Here is a 21,411-nt window from a genome sequence, read left to right as displayed (position 1 = left end):
TGGTTTAAATGTTTGTTTTATTAAAGTATTATATAATTTACACATAGCATTATATTAGCTTCAGGTGAACATGATGATTTGATATCTGTATATACTGTGACGTGATCACCACAATGTCTAGTTAACATCTGTCATCGCAAATAGCTATTGTACAGTTTTTTTTCTTGTGATGAGAACTTTTAAGATCTGTTCTCTTAGCAACTTTGAAATATGCAACACGGTATTATTAATATAGTCACCGTTCTGTACATTACCTCACTGTGACTTATTAATATTTATTTTATCAGGAGAAGTTTGTTCCCTTTGACCCCCTTCACCCATTTCACCCACCTTCCACTCCTTGCCTTGCAACCACCAATCCATTTTCTGTGTCTGTGAGTTTGGTAGGTTTTTGTTTTGTTTTGGTTTTAGATTCTGCATGTAAGTGAAATCATATCATATTTGTCTTTCTCTGACTTATTTCACTTAGCACAATGCCCTCAAGGTCCATTCATGTTGTTGCAAATAGCAAGATTTCCTTTTTAATGGCCGAATAATATTCCATTGTATATATAATGGCACCTTTTCTTTGTCCATTCCTCCATCAATGGACACTTAGATTGTTTCCATAACTTGACTATTGTAAATAATACTGCAGTGAACATTAATGTGCTTAAATGTTAATCACATCTAAAAAGTAACTTCCCAGCAACATCGAGCATTTGACCAAAGAGCTGGACACCTTAGCCAAGCCAAGCTGATGCATAGAATTAGCCCTCACATGCAGTTATTTTGCTGTTTGGAAGCTTTCTTGCCTTGTAAGACTTAGTCAATATACTATCTATGGTGAAACAGATCACCAGCCCAGGTGGGATGCATGAGACAAGTGCTCCGGCCTGGTGCACTGGGAAGACCCAGAGGAATCGGGTGGAGAGGGAGGTGGGAGGGGGGATCGGGATTGGGAATACATGTAAATCCATGGCTGATGCATATCAATGTATGACAAAACCCACTGGAAAAAAAAAAATAAAAATTAAAAAAAAAAAAAAAAGACTTAGTCAAGCTGCTTTTTTAGCTTGTTTTTCTCTGTGATCTAAGTTTTATACCTGACCTTGAAACCAAACTCTCTCATTTGTCCAGAGGAAAAACACCTCAGAGAGATAGAGGGGTCCTTCCCTTTCTCACTTGTTTTCTCCTTCTCCTTTCTCTTATCAGAGGTGCTTCTGAAGATGCATTCTGTTGGAATTTGTGGCTCAGATGTCCATTACTGGCAGCATGGTCGAATTGGAGATTTTGTTGTGAAAAAGCCAATGGTGCTGGGGCATGAAGCTTCAGGAACAGTTGTAAAAGTGGGATCATTGGTCAGGCACCTACAACCAGGTCAGCAAAGCCCTTTTGCCAATGGATTTGTTTATTCATTCAGCACATATATTTCTGTGTGATTTTTCAGGGCCAGGCCCTCTGGCAAACACTGGAGACACAGCAGTGAACAAGACAGTCTCAATCTCTACATACTTGGATCTTACACAGGGGAAGGCAACTGGGACAGACAATTAATCAAAATTGTGTTGAGGGCAGCAGAGGAGAATACAGGGTGCGATCAGTGTATACTACTCTCCAGAACCCTGGCTCAGCTGAGGAAGAGACAATTAATTCAACACCTGAAGACAAGTAAGAAATAAGCCAGGTAAAGGGGAGGGGAAGATGTTGCAGCCACAGGAACCACAGAATATCTCTACGTGCTGAGAACCAGGGCCTTCCATGCAGCATTGATTTTATTGGATGGCTTGGAAACCATCGATATTTTTTTGTTGCTATAGTTTAGTCAATAAGTTGTATCTGACTTTGCGATTCCATGAACTGTATGTAGCCTGCCAGGCTCCTCTGTCCATGGGATTTTCCAGGCAAGAATACTAGGGTGGGTTGTCATTTCCTTCTTTAGGGGATCTTCCTGATCCAGGGATCGAGTCCAAGTCTACTTGGCAGGTAGATTCTTTATCACTGAGCTACCTGGGAATTTGCTTAATTCAGGGAAGAATTCTCAGCTATGGCAGATTGCGATGTTCCCCAACACAGTGAATTAAATCCAAGCTGTCTTGGAACAGCCAGATATGGCTTTAATCTTCTTTTCCTGGTGAGACCACCTCATAGCCTGGAAATAACAGATTCTCTCTAGGAAGGAGAGAGTTCTCAGGAGGTGTCATCCTGTGTTAGTTACAAGGCCCTCTGAGCCTGGCTGCACCAGGAGGGATCCACTAGCTCTGAAGAAGCTAGGTATGTGTCTGCATTTTGTCAGCATCTAAATTTTACCTTAACAAGAAACCATAAGCAAGTATTGAGCTGTAGTTATGATATGCAAGCTGCAGTATAATGATATGAAGCTGAGTGATATGTACTTGTATGTGCAGCCTACTTTGAAATGCATTCGAAAAGAAGGTGGATTGATGGGTGGAAGAGAGAGAGATAGATGGGATGGATATGTGATAAAATCAATGTAGCTAAATGTTAATTGAAGAAACAAGTAGAGAACATCTGGGTGTTCATCATACAGTTCTTTCAACTTTGCTGTATGTTTTGCAATTCATGGGATAGGTTGCAAACTCAATTTATCATGGGATCAGTTGCAAACTCAGCTTATCATGGAATAAGTCATGCAAACTCATGACTTTGTTGTATGTTTGAAATTTTTCATACTAAGAAGTTAGAAGAGCCAGTCTAAGACTGGGTTTCCAAGTGGACATAGTGAGACATGGAGTAGAAGTGCCATAGAGCCGCCTGTTCACCATAGAGCCGCCTGTTCACAACCCTTAGTGTTACTCTGATGTACAGAGTCTGAAGCCTCTATGGGTCATTTGCCTTAGTGGTTCCACTAACCAGGAATCAGTTATTGTCTAGGAGGCTGAACACAAGATGTGCCATCATTATGGCTCCTGTCAGCATATTATCAAAACAGGGAAGAAAAAGCTCTGCAAATTCCACACACTAGCTACCTCTTTTGCAGCAGTTTGAGATGGGAACAAAACCTGGCTTGTTGGGACTAGTTATGTTTCCTAAGCTGGGAGGTGGCTATGGAACTGGAGGTCTTATCCCATGAGTCGAAAAAAGGGCAGGCAGGCCAAAGCATCCTGTGGAGAAGCGGACTGAGGTCATTTTCTGACTTCATTTCTGGAAGAAGTCATTTTCTTCCAGAGTGTGTGCGGCCTGTGGTATTTGCTTCGGAGACATCAACAGGCTGGGCTTTCCTGGACTACCCTGGGTCCCCAGTGGGGAGGGAGGCTCATTTGGCCAGATCCCCCTGCTGGCATCGACCTATGAGCACGTGACTCTTAACAGCATCTCTGCCCCTCTGTTTGTTTGTTTGGATGTTTTGTTTTCCTCCAGGTGATCGTGTTGCCATCGAGCCTGGTGCTCCTCGAGAAACTGATGAGTTCTGCAAGATTGGCCGATACAATCTGTCACCTACCATCTTCTTCTGCGCCACGCCCCCCGATGATGGGAACCTCTGCCGGTTCTACAAGCACAATGCTAACTTCTGCTACAAGTCAGTGCCCAGGGCCCAGCCACGGCCCCTGGGACCTCTTCCCTGATGTTTGTTTGTTTGGTGTTCTTTCTTCTAGTTTCCTGCAGTGGTTTCTTCCTTCTTTTACGCTCATAATTCCAGACGTTAAGCATTCTCTCTGCAGGCCTGCCTTTCTTGGATGCATTGAAGACAGGTCACCTGACTAGGGATAGGACTGACCCTCAGTGCTTAGATTTAGTCATTCAGTCTAACTTTAGAGCAATAATAGAGCAATAGTAGAGCAATAATAGAAAATCATTGCTGAAATCAGCCACTCCTCTCCAGCCATCTTGGAGGTAACTTATTGGGATTGTCCTCTGTTATTGGTTTCCACTGCAGTTATAACAAAGATATCTCGTAACAATAGGAACCTTAATAACAACAACAATGGCAGCAACAACCAGGGTTTACTGTGGTATAGAGTCACAGGGCATGAGCTTTGGGACCCTGGATCCACTCACTCTTAGTGAGTGACTTTGTGGAAATGAACTTCACCTTCTTCACTTCAGTCTCTTTAACCACCTGGAGATTAAATGCAACCGTGCATGTAAAGATGCAGTGATTGTTATTACCTGCCTGGCCTTGTGCTGTTAAGTTCTCTGCATGGCTTGTTTGACTTCCGTAAGAGTGATGGTGAGGTGGACCCCAGGATTATGTGAGAATTAGCAGAGGTAGGAGAAGGCTGACTAGCTTGGACCCAGAACAGAGCCAGAAGTCCAGACAGGGTGGCTGTGATTCTCAGGCTCTCGCCCTGTCCTCACTATCCTGGCTCAGCTTTCTGAGTGACTGGGGAACGTGAGTCCGGCAGAAACGGAGTGCTCCACCTCAGCACGGCCTGGCCGTGGGGCTCTGGGATGCTGGTGTGCTACTTTCCTTCCCAACCGGCCAGGCGTGTTCTCCACACCCCAGCCTGGCCCCAGGAGTGGCTCTTTTGGCCAAGATGGGGCTTGTCCAATGGAGGCCAGGACTCGTCACAGGGGCAGTCTGACAGATCTGAGTTTTCTAGTGCCTGCTGGAAGCGTTGAGAGGAGTCACAGGCCAGGGACCTCATGATGAGTTTAAGTTGGCATTCGAGAAGGGACCAAGTTACAAGGGCAGAGTCTGCCTTTGAGCAAGTGGTTCCTAAACCAGCCCACCTTTCCTGGGCCCTTTCCAAGTCAAGGTGCCCAACAAGTTTTTCGTGGAAGGCAGAAGAGCTTAGTGATGAAGCTTGAGACTAACCACTGATCTCTCCTATTTGCCAACTGTGTGACCTTGAGCAAGTTAAACTTTGTAATCTCAATCTTCTAGATGGTAAAATGGAAATAATAGCATTGATATGATGAAATACATAGAATTAATACATTTTAGTGCATTAATTCAATGGGAAAAGCATATCAGGTACTCAACACAAGGCCTGGCACATAATAGGAGCTCAGTAAACAGTGCCATGACTGCGTCATAGCTGTGGCCTTATGTCTGGGGAATGGTACCAGGATAGGCCTGAAAAGGAGTCTTGCACTGGGAATGGAGAGCAGGGGTTGTAGGGAAAGGTGGGGAAGGAAGTGTCCTGGTTGGCGATGGCAACGGGAGGGCCGTGGAGGGCCTCCAGGGGACACACTACCCCCCTTCTCTTCCTCTGCAAGGGTACTTTGTGTCTGTGTCCCCAGCCTAGCCCTGGATCCACACCCTCTTCTCTTGTTTTTCTTTGTGAGGATTTGCACACCACCACAGCTTCTTTATTTTCCTACCCACCTTATTTTCTATCTTCCTGCTTCCCCCTTGGCTTCTTGATCATTCTTTAACCTTTGCCTCTTCCCTGAATCCCACTGTGAAAACCACCAAGTTGCCTTCTCATTTTCTGGTGTTTCAGTTCAGTTCAGTCGCTCAGTCGTGTCCGACTCTTTGTGACCCCATGTACTGCAGCACACCAGGCTTCCCTGTCCATCACCAACTCCCAGAGTTTATTCAAATTCATGTCCATTGAGTCGGTGATGCCATCCAACCACCACATCCTCTGTCGTCCCCTTCTCCTCTCGCCTTCAGTCTTTCCCAGCATCTGGATCTTTTCAAATGAGTTAGTTCTTTGCATCAGGTGGCCAAAATATTGGAGCTTCAGCTTCAACATCAGTCCTTCTAATGAATATTCAGGACTGATTTTCTTTAGGATGGACTGGTTGGATCTTCTTGCAGTCCGAGGGACTCTCAAGAGTTTTCTCCAACACCACAGTTCAAAAGCATCAATTCTTCGGCGCTCAGCTTTCTTTATAGTCCAACTCCCACATCCATACGTGACTACCAGAGAAACCATAGCCTTGACTAGACGGACCTTTGTTGGCAAAGTAATGTCTCTGCTTTTTAACATGCTGTCTAGGTTGGTCATAATTTTTCTTCCAAGGAGTAAGTGTCTTTTAATTTCATGGCTACAGTCACCATCTGCAGTGATTTTGGAGCCCAAAAAAATAAAGTCTGCCACTCCACTATTTCCCCATCTACTTGCCATGAAGTGATGGGACCGGATGCCATGATCTTAGTTTTCTGAATGTTGAGCTTTAAGCCAACTTTTTCACTCTCCTCTGGTATTTAGAAGATCATGCTTCCAGTGTTTAGAAAATCAGGAACAGTTAGAGTTGGTAAGAAACTCATCCCCTTTCCCTCAGCCTTCACCTAATAAGGTTGGGGAAAGAGGACCAGCAGCTCTTCCCAGGTCTGCGGCAAAAGGGCTGCTCCCAGGACTCTGGCTCTGACTATGTGTGATAAGGCAACATCTGCCTTATCAGTGGAAAAACCAACAATATCAGTGGAATATCCAACATCAGTGGAATAACTTCCCACAGGATAATCCTTTCTCATCACCATCTCCAATCCCATTTCTCTGTTTTTGTTTCTGTTTTTAATTGGCTGCTTTGGGTCTTTCTTACTGTGCATGGGCTTTGTCTAATTGTGGAAAGTGGGAGCTACTCTCCAGGTGCCAGGTGTGGGCTTCTAGTTGCAGTGGCTTCTCTTGTTGCGGAGCACAGTAGTTGTGGCCTGGTGGGCTCAACATTTGCAGTTCATGGGCCCTACAGCTCGGGCTCAGTAGCTGTGGTTCACAGGCTGAGCCATTCCGAGGGATGTGGGATCTTCCTGGACCAGGGATCGAACCGGTGTCCCATGTATTGCAAGGCAGATTCTTAACCACTGGACCACCAGGGAAGCCCCTCCCCTTGGTATTCTTATGTCATAAGGAGGTCAGAGTGAGGATGAGAAGAGCATACAGTTCCTGACCACAGGCCACCCTCACTTTAGTCCCAGTACCAGCTTTGAGCAAGGCCCAAATGTGATGAGGCAGGACTGTTGGAGAGAGTGTGTGTGTGACTGGGGGTCTTGGAGAGAGTTTGCAAGTCATTATTTCTCTTCAGAGTTTTTTCCTTAATATTGAATTGATGGGATAGATTCAGCGGGTAGAGGGATGATGACAATCAGAGCAGAAGAGTGGGTTGGGGTGGGGGAAATGGTGTAAGAGAAGCGGAGGGGAGGGGAGAAAGAAAGGGTTGTGGGCACCAGTCAGGCCGAATATAGACCTTGTTATTTATCTTGTGGAGGGTTGTGAACAGAAGGATCATGGAGATGAGCCCATGGTTTGGCTTCCACTTATTTCTTTTTGGAACTTGAGGGATTTCATGTTCTTGCATGTGGAGGTTTTGGGAGCATTGAATAAGTACTGGGCAGTAAGGAACTAGCAAAAGTTAACTACAAAACTGCTTGTACCAAAAGGCAGCTGATGTGGGACAGGCAGAGGATATGAAATCGGGAGATCTGGGTTCAAATTCTTACTTTCTTGCTCACTAGGCTTGTAATCTGGGGCAGGTCTCTTAATGTCTTCTGGCTTCAGTTCTGCTCAGTTCAGTTCAGTCGCTCAGTAGTGTCTGACTCTGTGACCCCATGGACTGCAGCACGCCAGACCTCCCTGTCCATCACCAACTCCTGGAGTTTACTCAAACACATGTCCATTGAGTCGGTGATGCCATCCAACCATCTCATCTGCTGTCGTCCCCTTCTCCCGCCTTCAGTCTCTTCCAGTGCTAAGAACTGAGTCAGTTCTTCACATCAGGTGGCCAAAGTATTGGAGTTTCAGCTTCAACATCAGTCCTTCCAATGAATATTCAGGGCTGAGTTCCTTTAGGATAGACTGGTTGGCTCTCCTTGCCGTCCAAGGGACTCTCAAGATTCTTCTTCAACACCACAGTTCAAAAGCATCAGTTCTTTGGCGCTCAGCTTTCTTTATGGTCCAACTCTCACATCCATACATGACTACTAGAAAATCGTGGCTTTGACTAGACAGACCTTTGTTGGCAAAGTAGTGTCTCTGCTTTTTAATATGCTGTCTAGGTTGGTTATAAATTTTCTTCCAAGGAGTAAGCGTCTTTTAATTTCACGGCTTCAGTCAGTTCTGCTTCTGTAGAATAAAAAACAAAGCCTTGTAATTCCCTGGCAGTCCAGTGCTGAGGGCCTGGGTTTAATCCCTGTTCACGGCCAATGGCTCAGTGGGTAAAGAATCCACCTGCAATGCAGGAGACACAGGAGACTCGGATTCAATCCCTGGGTCTAGAAGATCCCCTGGAGGAGGAAATGGCAACCCCTCCAGTATTCCTGCCTGAAAAATCTTATGGACAGAGGAGCCTGGTGAGCTACAGTCCAAGAGGTCGCAAAGAGTCAGACACGACTGAGCGACTAAGAATGCATGGGGAACCAAGATCCTGCAAGCTGCCAAAAAAAGAAAAAACCAACAAAGCCTGCCCTTCCTTCCTGATAAGGTCATGCTGAGGATTAAATGAGATAATGGAGGAGAAAGCTCTCTAATCTGTAAAGCATTATGCAAATATTTGCTGTCTTCATCAGTGGTATCTGAAAAGGGTCAAGATGCCAGAGGACAGGGAAGTGAAAGCCAAGAACCCAGTGATGAAGGTGACACAGTATTTAATCTGCTATGTGGAGACAGGCCCTTCCCCATTTTACCCAGTCCAGAGACAGCCAGGCAGCTGCTGCTAGCACATGTGGTTCTTCTGGAGCGTGTAATATGGGGGACAACGTACAGAGTGATGTCAGCTTCTAATCACTGTTTTGCAAAGCTGCTGATAGTCTGGGTTGTTTGCTAAAATGAAACCAGAAAGGCTATAAGTTTGAGAAGCAGATGAAATGCTGGGATGTGGTTAAGTTAAACCCTTGTGAAATGAACTTTTCATTTATTAAAGACAGCCATGCCGCACCTCATCTTGGCTGGCATTTTCAGAGGGAGGCAGTATGATACGAGCTCTGGAATCAGATGTACCTGGCTTCCAATTTAAACCCTTTAGGATTCTCAGTACTCCCTGATTTTAAACTTTTGGAGCAAGTCATTCACTCCTCCAAAACTTGCTTTCCTTGTCTGTAAAGTGGGAATGATAATGTCTACCACAGAACTATTCTGAGGATTTACAAGAGAGAATATATGTAAATTGCTTAGCACTTTTGCTCAGCATATAAATAAAAGCTCAGTAAATATTAGCTATTGTTATTATTGTTAACCTAGAGGGACTGAGTATGTTGAATGACTCCTCAGGCTTCCTGACAATGTCACCTTTGAGGAAGGGGCCCTGATCGAGCCACTGTCTGTGGGGATCCATGCCTGCCGGCGAGCTGGAGTCACCCTGGGGAACAAGGTCCTTGTGTGTGGAGCTGGTAAGAAACAGATGTCGCTATGGTTATGAGTTCATTAAAGGGGAATGTGAGATCCCTCTGCCCATCTCATCCCCCATCCAAGGGCTGAAATCAATTCTCAAATCTCTCTAGTTAGGATTACAGTGCGCCATTCCTTCAATGACAAGCACTGTGCTAGATAAATATTTGCAGGCAAGGTAGCTAACTAATGTTATTTCCTAGGCAACATAACTCATTTGTTCACTTTAAAGAGTGCATTTGGGGATTATTTTTTCAACCCTTGGCAGGAAACTACGGAAATATTTTTGGGATTAAAGGGAAGGGTATCTTTTGGAGCTTTCAGATCATCCCAGAGAATTGGTCTCCCAGTCTTTTAAGAATGAGATGGCTACTACTTAGGACCAGCACAAATGAGTCCCAGCCCATGGGGAGCCAGCACTCTGCCCACATAGGCTTACAGCTAGCTCCTTCTTCCTCCTCTGCTTCCACCCAGCTGAACAAACCTGGCAACCTCAGATTGAATCATCTAAGCTTCTAACTGCTTCAGGTGACCCAGACAACATGCTTCACTCCTTGTGGGTGTGATCTGGTATACACTTTTTTATTATTATTGAGGTTTAACTGATGTATAACATTCTATTAGTCTCAGGTATATAATATAGTGATTTTTATATTTGTGTATATTGCAAAATGATCACCACAATAAGTCTAGTCAACCTCTGTCACCACATATAGTTATAAAAGCTTTTTCTCATGATGAGAACTTTAAGATCCGTTCTTTTAACAGCTTTCATATATGCAATACAGTATTATTAAGTATAGGCACCATGCTGTACATTCGATAACCAGGACTTATTTATTTTGTAACTGAAATTGTGTACCTTTTGACCCTCTTCATCCATTTCTTTACTGCCACCACCACCTCTGGCAATCCAGTCTAGTCTCCCTAAGTATGAGCTCAGGGCTTTTATGGCTGAATAATATTCCATGTGTATGTGTGTACACCACATTTTCTCCGTCTGTTCATCCACTGATGAACACTTAGATGGTTTCCATGTCTTGGCTATTGTAAATAATGCTGCAGTGATTATGGGAGTGGAGATACATTTTGAGTTAGTGCTTTCGTTTTCTTTGGATAAGATTCTACTTCTGAGCAGAAGTGGAATTGTCAGATCACATGGAAGTTCTAGTTTTAATTTTTAATTTAATCTCCATACTGTTTTCCATAGTGTTTGGACTGGTTTACATTCCCAACCAACAAATGCATAAGGTTTGCCTTTTCTCCATATCCTCCCTGACACCTGTTACTTGTTGTGTTTTTGATAAAAGCCTTGCTGACAGATGTGAAGTGATATCTCTTTGTAATATTGATTTGAATTTCTCTGATTATTGATGTTGAGCATCTTTTCATGTTTATGTTGCCCATCTGTATGTATTCTTTGGAAACCTGTCAAGTCATATTCTCTGCCCATTTTTAAATTAGATTGTTTTTCTGCTGTTAAGTTGGGTAAGTTCTTTATATTTTTGGAGATTAATACCCGTATCAAATATATGATTTGCAAATATTTTTCTCCTACTCAACAAGTTGCTTTTTTCATTTTGTTGATGTTTCCTTTGTTATGCAGAAGTTTTTTAGTTTGATATGGTCCCAGTTGTTTATTTTTTATTTTTATTTTTTTTGCCACACCATGCAGCTTGCAGTATCTTAGTTACCTGATCAAAGCCTGAACCTGGGCCCTTGGCAGTGAAAACATGGAGTCCTAACCACTGGACTGCCAGGGAATTTCCCACTTGTTTATTTTTGCTTTTATTGCCATTGTTTTTGCTGTCAAATCCAAAAACTCATCAAGACTGATGTCAAGGAGCTTACTACCTATGTTTTCTTCTAGGAGTTTTAGGGTTTCAGGTCTTATGTTCAAATCATTAATCCATTTTGAGCTAATCCTTAAACACTTTGTGACTGATTTTCTTTGGCAGGGCCAAATAAGTGACTGCAGGGCTTCCTATGAGGGGTGAGGGTGTAGAACAGACGTGCCTCAATGAGCCAAGCAGACGGTAGGATCCACGTGACAGGTTTTTTCTTTTTAATCTGCAAAAGTAATACATTTTTGCCTTAGAAAAATAAATTAAATTAAATTAAATTATACCATGCCTGCACACGTGTGAACAAACACACACAAAAATTCACTGACAGCGCCATCAGCCTGAGAGGACCATTGGTAAGAATTTGGTGTAGAATCTTTGTTTTGTTTTTGTTTGTTTTATTCATTAGATCATTCTAAATGATCATGCTTCATTTTACCTACTCTTTAAAAAAGCATCAATATATTGTGAACATTTTTCTATGTCAATAGTTAAGAGTTAGATGACATATATTTTTTTCTTTTTTTTGCCACACCACATGGCTTGTGGGATCTTAGGTTGTTGACCAGGGATCAAACCCATGCCATTGGCAGAGAAAGCACAGGGTCCTAACAGCTGGACCTCCAGGGAATTCCTCTTTTTAGTAGCTGTATGGTGTCCTGCTGTAGTTTACTTAACCTGTTTGTTGGCTATTTCCTAGCGTTTTGCTTTCTGGGCAAACTCACTAACTCACTTTTGGAGTGTCCAAAAAGTAGATCCTCAAAGGCATTCTGCATAACTTTATTTGTGGTCTGGTTTTTGTGTTAAAACCATCTAGCACACCGATAAAATGGGGAAGCAGGTGATCTTTGGGCTGATTCTTAGGCACCCGAACATCCTGGAGCTGCCTGAGCAACTGGGTCAACCTAGGACACCCTGACAGGAGGTCCTCAGGGCTCACCTTAAAGGATACGTCTCACCCTGGGGAGACATGAGGGGTTCTGAAAAGGTGGGTAGGGGGCAAAGAGAACAGGAGCCCAGCACTGGGAGCAGATTCCAGGTAGAGAACAAATACCCATGTGTTCATTTACTCACGCACTCAACAAACAGTTGTTAAGGTCTCACTGTATGTCAGGGACTGCGGCAGAGATGCTAGAGGCCCACAGAAGATACAGTTCCTGTCCCTGGCCTGGACAAGGGGGAGAGCTGGTGTTCGATATTTCAAAATTGTCTCCTATTTCCTCTTTTATTCAGGGCCAATTGGACTGGTCAGTTTGCTTGCAGCCAAGGCAATGGGTGCAGCTCAAGTGGTGGTGACTGGTAAGTTTTTCTTAAGAAAACCACTGATATGGTTTTCTTCTTTCTAAATCTCCTTAAGGCAGGAGCAGCTGGGTCTACAGTTTTGAGGCAGGGGCATGAAACCTGTTTTCTTCCTGGAGTACTGGGTTTTTAGAGAGGCTCCTGCTCTTTTCTTCTGGGTTCCAGGGGATGACCAAGTCAGGGCTTAGGAGGAGACTCTTTTGAAGCTTCTGGGAGAGGGTGGCTGCTGCAGAAAAGAGAACCTGGCTCTTTATATGTGAATCTCAGATACTTATACTGCCCATTTGGTCCTAAGAAGAGACTCAGCCCTTGTTTAACCAAACTCAGAGGGTGTGTGTGTGTGTGAGTGTGTGTGTGATGTGAAGTTAGTCGAGTGTGTGATATGTTTATAAGAGGATGTTTATGTGTGAAATATGTGATATGAATGAGAGACATGAGTGTGTATGTGTGAGAAGAGGTTATCTGACAGCATATGTGAGTATGTGAGTGTAGAGCGGTGTGGTATAAACTGAAGCTGTGTGTATGTATGTGGAGAAGGCATCTGTGAGAGAGTGTGTATGTATGTGTGTAACGAATCTGAGAGTGTGTGGGTGAATGTGTAGAGTTGTGTGCTGTATGGGGTGTTGTGAGTATTTAAGGGAATGGGGTGCAGAAGGGTGTCACTGTGTGTTTTGTATGAGGAGGTGAGAGAGTGTAGGTGTGTAGCTGTGGAGAGCTGTGTGGTTGGTATGGGGGTATATGGGGATATAGAAGAGTGTGCATGTTTGAGAAGTTATCGAGAGATTGTATGTGAGGGTGTGTGTGTTCAAAGAGTGTGTGTGTTGGGCTCAGCCACACCACTACACAGAGCTTCCTTGCCATCAGAATCTGCATCTTCATTTTGGCTCCCTAATCCACCGTCCAGTTTCTTAGTTTGAAAGAAACTTTTGTTCAACTTTAGATCTGTCAGCCTCTCGGTTGTCTAAAGCCAAGGAAGTCGGGGCTGATTTCATCCTCCAGATCTCCAACGAGAGCCCTCAGGAAATAGCCAAGAAAGTGGAAGGCCTGCTGGGCAGCAAGCCAGAAGTCACAATTGAGTGCACAGGGGTGGAGACCTCCATCCAGGCTGGCATCTACGTGAGTAGGGATAAGATGAAAGTGTTAAGTCAGTCATGTCCAACTCTTTGCGACCCAATGGACTGCAGCCCACCAGGCTCCTCTGTCCATGGGATTTCCCAGGCAAGAATACTGGAGTGGGTTGCCATTCCCTTCTCCAGGGACTGTTCCTGACCCAGGGGTCGAACCCAGGTCTGCCGCCTTGCAGACAGCTTCTTTACCATTTGAACCATCAGGGGCCCAGTAGGAATAAGGGTAGCTGAAGCCGGTGGGCAGCTTCGGGTAAGCAGCCCAGGGTGGTGAACCAGTAGAAGGCTTCCTTGGATAACACTTCCCCACTGATCTGCTGTGTGGCACACACACCCCCCCCACCCCACTCCCCCTGCAAAACAAAATTAGGTAATCCCTTGTTATCTGCTTTCTTATCTCTTATGAAGGTAATGACGCTTCCCCAACATCCTCATTGGGTCATTGTGATGTTCAAACTAGGCCACAGATACACACGGGCCTTCAAAGATGTTAAGTGACTCATACCTTTAGGATAGGATTTTGCCAAGTAGTGCTCTTGGTGAAAAAAAGAAAAAATAAAGAAAAAAATCAATAGGAGGAACAGGGAACCATACCTTATATGAGTGTGGGAAATCCCTATCTTGTTTTATTGAGGAAAACTGCAGTCTTTGAGTCATCGATACAAGGTGACGGGCATTAGTTCAGTTAGTTACAAAGGTGAGGTGAGTTTTTAGGGTCACAGTTGTCTTCTGCTGTTCCCTAGGAACAAATAAGCTGCCAATACCTGACCCACCCCTTAGCAACCCACCAGTAATTTATGGATGTTGGAAGGGGAGGGGCAGGGAGGAGTAGCACTGCCAAAGTATGAGGAAAAGAAAGAAGAGCTCGCTCTGCTCTCCACCATGGGCCATGTTCTTGGCTGAGTGCTTTATAGACATGGTCCTAATCTGCATAATAGCCCTGACAGTGAGTTCTCATTTTACACATTTTATGATGAGAGAAGCCCAGAGACTTGCCTGGAGCACATTACTCCAATACCTGGGCTTTCCTTGCTCCATCTGGCTGCTCCAGAGGGGAAGAGATTGAGGGGCCAGGAGCCAGTTCTGGGGTAGAAGGGGCTGGGCTGGGGAGAACGGTGGCAGCTGCCACCCCTGGGCACTCCTGCCCTGTTCCCCAGCCTGCTTTCTCACAACAGCACATGCCTCTGCCCTTCCTTCTGAGTCACACTGAGTCAAGCACAAGGGCACTTTCCACCATGCAAGACATTTGGGAAAAGCTGATGCCTCAAGCTGTGTGGCACGGCCCTCGAGCCTGGCACCCAAGCAGAGCTGCCTTCCCCTCTGCCTACCAAGATGCCTGTGACTCTGGGGTGTCAGGGAAGCAACAGGAGAGGGCAGAGCAGGTGCCACTTTTGCCCTGACCTGTTCCAGCCAGAATCAACCAGCTCTCTGCTCTACCGTCAGAGGTGGTCAGCGTCACCATGTGGGAATGGAGCTAAAACAAACCGAAATCCAGCGGGCATTGAGCCTATGTGTTACCGGTGGAGTCATGTTGACCCGTGGCATGTCTTGGGTTCCTGCTATATGCCTGGTTCTGTGCCAGACACCTTGAGGGCTTGACCAGTAAGGTGTGTCTGCTGTTTTTGAGTCGTTGACAGGTCAGTGACCCCCCACTCAACAGAGAGGCAGTAAAAGTTATGGCTTCATAGGGCAAGGCCTTCTTTCCTCTATGCCCTGCCTGGAGGGCATCTGAGGACAGTTGGCATCTCCATTTGGTGGTGGTGGGCGCCCAGCTGCCAGTTACCTATGGTGGGTGTGGAGGCAGTAAATGTGACACAAGGGCCTTGCGAAGCCTTCAGCCGGTGCATGTCCTGAGTTGGCAGTGGAGCCATCATGCATGACAGGTGCTGCCAAATGCTACAGCTCACTCTGCCAGTGGGCAGGTTAGGTGAAGGCACCTTATGAACATACCTTAGAGTCAATTTTCTGCCATGTTGTGTCTGGATAATATTCATAAGGAGACCTAGCAAATGCTTGTGGTTGAATTGATGTCATCTCCTTGTTGTGAAAGTCACACCCACTAAGCAGTGGCCTGAGCATTCCTTTGCTTGTGGTCAGTAAGCTACTGGCCTCCTGGCAGCTTGTGATGACCAGTTCAGTGGTGCTCCTCTCCCTTCTTACCAGGTAGAGAGGAAATGCTGAGTGGACAGCAGGTTTCCTGGGAAGTTTCTCAGTGTATTCCGTGGCTCACTCACCAAATCTGAATCCCTCCCCTCCAGTGAGGACAGCAACATTTTCCAGTCATGAGATACCCTTTCCTTGGCTGACAGTGTTTGTATGTCACAGGTGGTCTGTAAGTGACTGCTCCTCATCTAAAACCGAAAATGAACTAAGCGTTGAGCCCATCCTAGTGCCAGCCTCTGTGACTGTTACCCCATCAGCCCTGCTATGGGAAGGCATCATTCCCATTCTTACACATGAGGAAACCATGGCTGACAGCACCATCTCGGGGCCCACAGATCAAAAATACAAATGCCAGGAGTCATCCCTACCCTGCAGACTTCTCTCCAGGATGTAGCCTTCCCCTCGGAGACAATCTGTGATGTGTGCTGTCTTAAATCTCTGTGGTTAGCACTTAGAATGGCCCCCAGTAACTGCTTTCTACTATTAGCTATAATAAAAACTTAGCAGGAGCAAATTGTCCATTTTTCTGTCTCTCACTACTCTGAGCACAGTGATTCCCCCAAATCTCTGGAGCAGGCTCAGCACTTATGTAAAGTTATGTGGAGGTTGTCAGGGGAAATTTTGCTCTCCTGCCTGCTCCAAAGAGGAAATTGATGACTCCATTATGACATACCGTTGAGGTGAATGTCCCTGGAACAAAGATTTCTAATTGCCAGTCTTCACATATAAGGCAGTTTTTATTTTTTAAAGCATTTTAATTAATTATTTATTGGCCACACAGCTTTTGGGATTTTTTATTTCCCCCACCAGGGATCGAACCTGTGCCCCCTGCAGTGGTAGCTGGGAGTCTTAACCACTGGACCACCAGGGAAGCCCCTAAGGCAGTTGTTGAACCACACAATTCGTATGCCCTCCCCATTGGTATAGTGTTTGGTAGTTGGTGGTCCCTTAGAAATATGACCCTCTGTCTGGTGGGTGAGCACTCTGGAGGAGGAAGTAGCTGACACTGACATCTGGTACAAAGTAAAGCTTTGAAAGATGCTCAGAGGCTGCTGAAGAGTCAGCCTTGGTTGCAGGGGAGATCCTCATTGCTCTCTGGAGAAACTTTGCTGTTTCCTGGGATGCTGTGGGCAGCAGGAGATGCTCCCACTGTGCCTCCACTGATAAAGTGCATTCAGGACCTTTAAAGGAGACCGCATTCACTCTGCTGCTCTGTTGAGTTTGGTTAACATGCTAAAGAGTTCAGCTGTATAAAAAGAATCAAACTGTCTGAAATTTCTGGATATTTACCTATTTTTATGGCAACAGTGAGCTTTCCACATGTGCTAGTGGTAAAGATCCCACCTGCCAGTGAAGGAGACATAAGAGACACAGGTTCGATTCCTGAATTGGAAAGATCCCCTGGAGGGCATGGCAGCCCACCCCAGTACCCTTGCCTAGAGAATCCTGTGGACTGAGGTGCCTGGCAGGCTATAGTCCATGGGGTGGCAAAGAGTCAGACATGACTGAAGCGACTTAGCACGCATGCATCCACATGGCAACAGGGCTACTGTGAGTGGGGTCTCTATTTTCTCATTTTCTTAGTTTTCTGTCCTTACTTCTTCTTCAGGCTACTCATTCTGGTGGGACCCTGGTGCTGGTGGGGCTGGGCTCTGAGATGACCAGCGTGCCCCTTGTGCATGCAGCCACCAGGGAGGTGGACATCAAGGGCGTGTTTCGATACTGCAATACGTGAGTATGTTGTGGGTGAACCAGGCTGGCGAGCGGCCAGCAAGTCCAGGGGAGGCCCTCCACGGCCTCTGGGACCAAGAGGTTCTGTCTATTTATTCATGAGAGGCACTCCCTGGCTGCACTGCGAGCCATGCAATATGATAAGGCTCCAAAGAGAGAGCTGACAGGTCTGTAGGGAGAGAGGGAGGGAGGGAGATTGTGAGGCATGCTCTTCTTGAATGTCTGCCTCTCATTGCCCAGGCACTCTCTTTTCCATTTCTAAGTGGCCAGATCTCCACCTTCCCTCTTTAATGAGAAGAAGGAAAGAAATGAGGACAACCACAAGAACTCAAGTTCCTTGGTTCCCACTCCCGGTCCCCAGGTCCCACCCTGGGAAGAGACAGGGTCTTAATAAATGCCAACATATGTTTTGTGGCTCAATCCTCTCCCTGCTGGGGAACTCTGTCCAGGACCATCGTCCCCACCAGGGGCCCTTTCTCCCATTTTAGAGTTTGTACCCGTCCCCTCAACAGAGTGCTGTTTTTTTCCAGTGAACTCTGCCAAACGAACTGCTACACGGTGTGATTTGATCATTCTGGGCTGCCGCCCTGAGGCTATCTACCTTTTCACAGTGGCTTATGTATGCCTTAGGCCTTCATGCCAGAGAAATTCTAGGCTTCATGGCAGACGTTGCATTTGAGAACAGACTCCGTACTCCTGAATTACAAAAAACAAATAAGTGTGGCCAAGCTGATCTTCTTGGTAGTTTTGGGGCCCTCCCTCTTTTCCTCCTGAAGGTTGAGTGTAATACTTGTGATCTTTTTCAGATGGCCGATGGCGATTTCAATGCTTGCATCCAAGTCTGTGAATGTAAAGCCCTTGGTCACCCATCGGTTTCCTCTGGAGAAAGCTCTGGAGGCCTTTGAAACATCCAAAAAGGGTTTGGGGTTGAAAGTCATGATCAAGTGTGACCCCAACGACCAGAATCCATGATGTGACTTGAGCTCTGTCGTTGTCCCCACTCTCAGCATGTTGGGGTTCAATGGTTGACTGGGAATGGTGGAAGTTTCTTTTGAGTAGTTAGAATAATTAAAATAATTCATTGTAAGCAGAGAGCCTTACGTAAGCTGGGGAGTTGTTGTGCCTTAAAAACACAAGTAAGGAGAATTTGGGGGAACTTGTAGTCAGGATGACCTGTTTATGCTGATCAAAGTTCAAGTAAAGCAGAGCTTGGCAGGCAAGTGCTGGGAACTCCCCTTCTTCCTGGAGTGCCTGGAAGTTGAATAAGGAAAGAAATCTGCCTATTGAATTCCTGCTTCTAGTGTGACTGTGGCCAGATGGGAGATGGTAGCTCAGGTAAGAAGAGACCATTTACAACTTTATCAAGACTTAAGTGGCCCAGAACCTGATTTTCACAAAAATCTGCAGCTCCGGGTTGAAGGTAACAGGTTGTGAACAATTTTACTTCAGAACACAGTGCCTCTCCCTTGAAACAAGGGCTATTTGGTTTGATGACAAAAGGAGAATAAGGGACTCACTTTCCTGGATCTAGGACATATAAAAATCAAACAAATAAAACTGAAATCTCATATGAAATCAAACCAGCTTGTATTCCTTAATTGTAGAAATAGACAAGGAACTTTGCAGCACTGCTTGGAGAATTACCTCTTCAGATCCTGAGAATTCTGTGTGACTTATTTTGCAAGGTGAAGAATCACCTTCCCAATGTGCCCGACCTGCACTCTTTTGCACATTTGGGGGCAGCCACTGCAGGCTTCTTTGTTACTAGGCAGCCAGGAGGTGCCTACCTAAGGACAGACACTGGGAGTCCTCATGGTAGACCTTAAATCGCATTCAGACTAGCCCAGGAGAGTTTGGGCAGTACACCTGTCTTACCCCACAGGATTAGCATGCCATTCTAGGCTCAGAGCTCACTAATGATTATTAGACAATTTGTTTAGTTCCAGTCTTTATGAGCAGGAAACTTTTTCCCTCCTCAGAGCCAATTAAGGGTCTTGGTACCTTTCTGTCTGATTGAGTGATAGCTCTGACCTTGTCTGTTTTAATTATGGGATTTTCCTGGGTAAGATTGGGGCCTAAAACACACCATGCCATTTGTGACTTTGAGGTTACTGGTCACGAATGAGGATACGGTAGCTGGGACATGATTTGGACTGCAGTCCTACCCCTCAGTTCAGCTAGGGTTGGCGGGCGAGTTTGAAGAGGTTCTGGTTTTCTCGTGACCAGGGAAGGCTGTAACCAGTGCCTGGAGTTCCTCAAACTGATTTGGGTAATAAATTCTGCTTGTACTACATGACTGCTACCCCCATTTGTGGCCTTGTTTGGGGAGAAATTGACTTTGGCTACCCATTTCACAAAAGGAAACATCTGGGGTTTTTGAGAGTGACGCATTTTCTGCATCAAGTACAATTTTCATTGACTGTTGAAAACTTAATGATCTCTAATCCTCACAGCAAGCCAAATATAATTATTTTACAACTAAGGAAATAGAGAGATCAAGTAATTTGCTTGATCTCACGCTGCTTTTTATTTCTCGGGTTATCTTTGGAGTTATCTTGCGTTTACACACAGCACACGCACACACTCAGGAGTCACACCACTTCCTTCCCTAAGTCCTGTTTAGATAGGGCCAGACTTGCTGGCTCCCTTCTCTTGAAACTCTTTCCAGCTCAGTGATGCCTGATGTTCTTGAACGTGGGCTGAGAAAGACTCTTCCCTTTCTAGATGGAAGTCTTCCAATAGAAATACCCCTAAAGGAGGTGGACTCACTATGTTAAATTCACAAGTAGCCACTCTTCCTCTGATTGTGATTCGGTGGAGGGAGGAAGCCACTGAACCCGAAAAGGACTTAGGAGTTGCAGTGGGGACTCCTGGAAAGGTAGGGCCACCAAGGACAAAAACATGTGGCTCACTTCACAATGGTGATGGGGCTAGATCTTCTATGTTAAGGTCTTGGAGCCTCTACTCCCTGGTCCGTTGAATGGGCTTCCTGATACCTCCATGCGAGCAGTTTCAAGGAGTGAATGGGCTGATTGAAACCAGTTCAGGAAACACTTTCCATTTCCAAATCCCCCCAGAGCTCTACCTACTGTGATGTTTGACAGCTTCCCAAGCAGGGGCAGAGAGCGTGGTTGGTGGGAGAAGAAGTGGTATGGGATGAGATGCCAGCAAGTCCTCCAGGTCGCGAGAGGACCCAAGTCAGTGAACTGAGCTGTTGCTGGGGCTCCTTCTTCTCTGCATCCATATTAAGACGTTCCCTCCATTGTTTGGAAGGGGTTGCAGGTAGCCCAGAAATTCAGTTCTTCTGCCACCTTCTCTAATTCAATAAATATTGATTCAGTGAATCAGTTCTGGAAACAAGAATATGAATTCCCCACGAGCTCCCCAAACTTGGGTGGCTTTGCTGGCCTGTGTGTGCTCTGTCACTGGTGTGTGGCACCAGCTAATACTGAAGACCCCACCCAGCTGACACTCCCAACTTGGGTGGAGAGCTGAGAAGAAGGACCCTGCCAGCAGGGTAAAGAGTGCAAGGGGCAGGCTGCCCTCGGACCTCAAAGGAGAGGGGGACAGTGCTCCAGCCACTTCCTCTTGCCATCCACCTTTGGCTATGGTGGATGTTGTCATAAGTTGCCTCTGGATCCCCCGTCCCTGGGTGTCAGGCCATCCTAGTCTCACTTCTATGAAACACAGTCCTGCCTCTTCCTCCCTGGTTCCTATCTTGCTCCAATTGGGAGAGCAAAGGAGTCTCATGGGAACTCGGTTGGACCAGAGGTTAAGAGTTGGGGGAAGAGACAGAATTTACTGGATATTTGCCTTTTCCCAGAACTGTCCTCTGCACACCATATCAGTCTGGGCTTGGAGTACAGAAGCCAATATACAGGACCCACATGCCTGGGTAGCAGGCAGGTCTCCAACTTCACTGTCGCATCCACACATCACGGTCACCGAGGTCCATGAGGGCTCAGGGAGGGCGACAGTGAGGCGGCCTGGCTGGGAACTCATCACCCTGTGGAGTAAGGACCCCTTTAGGGGTGT

General features: G+C 45.8%; 1 protein-coding gene across 1 annotated transcript in view; it reads left to right on the top strand.

The window, feature by feature from the left end:
* The window catches only part of SORD (sorbitol dehydrogenase), a 31,823-nt gene extending 12,867 nt beyond the window's left edge, over window positions 1–18,956 (top strand). Inside the window, exons 3-9 of the mRNA XM_043472105.1 lie at window positions 1,195–1,359; window positions 3,361–3,520; window positions 9,099–9,217; window positions 12,293–12,358; window positions 13,299–13,474; window positions 17,255–17,376; window positions 18,183–18,956. Coding sequence (XP_043328040.1) covers window positions 1,195–1,359; window positions 3,361–3,520; window positions 9,099–9,217; window positions 12,293–12,358; window positions 13,299–13,474; window positions 17,255–17,376; window positions 18,183–18,348 — 974 coding nt within the window. The 3' untranslated portion in view covers window positions 18,349–18,956. The remainder of the gene's footprint in view (window positions 1–1,194; window positions 1,360–3,360; window positions 3,521–9,098; window positions 9,218–12,292; window positions 12,359–13,298; window positions 13,475–17,254; window positions 17,377–18,182) is intronic.
* The last annotated feature ends 2,455 nt before the right edge of the window (window positions 18,957–21,411 follow it).

This window comes from Cervus canadensis, chromosome 6 (genome assembly GCF_019320065.1).
Source record: "Cervus canadensis isolate Bull #8, Minnesota chromosome 6, ASM1932006v1, whole genome shotgun sequence".
NCBI classification, from domain to species: Eukaryota; Metazoa; Chordata; class Mammalia; order Artiodactyla; family Cervidae; genus Cervus; species Cervus canadensis.
This window is presented reverse-complemented; position numbering and strand designations above follow the sequence as displayed.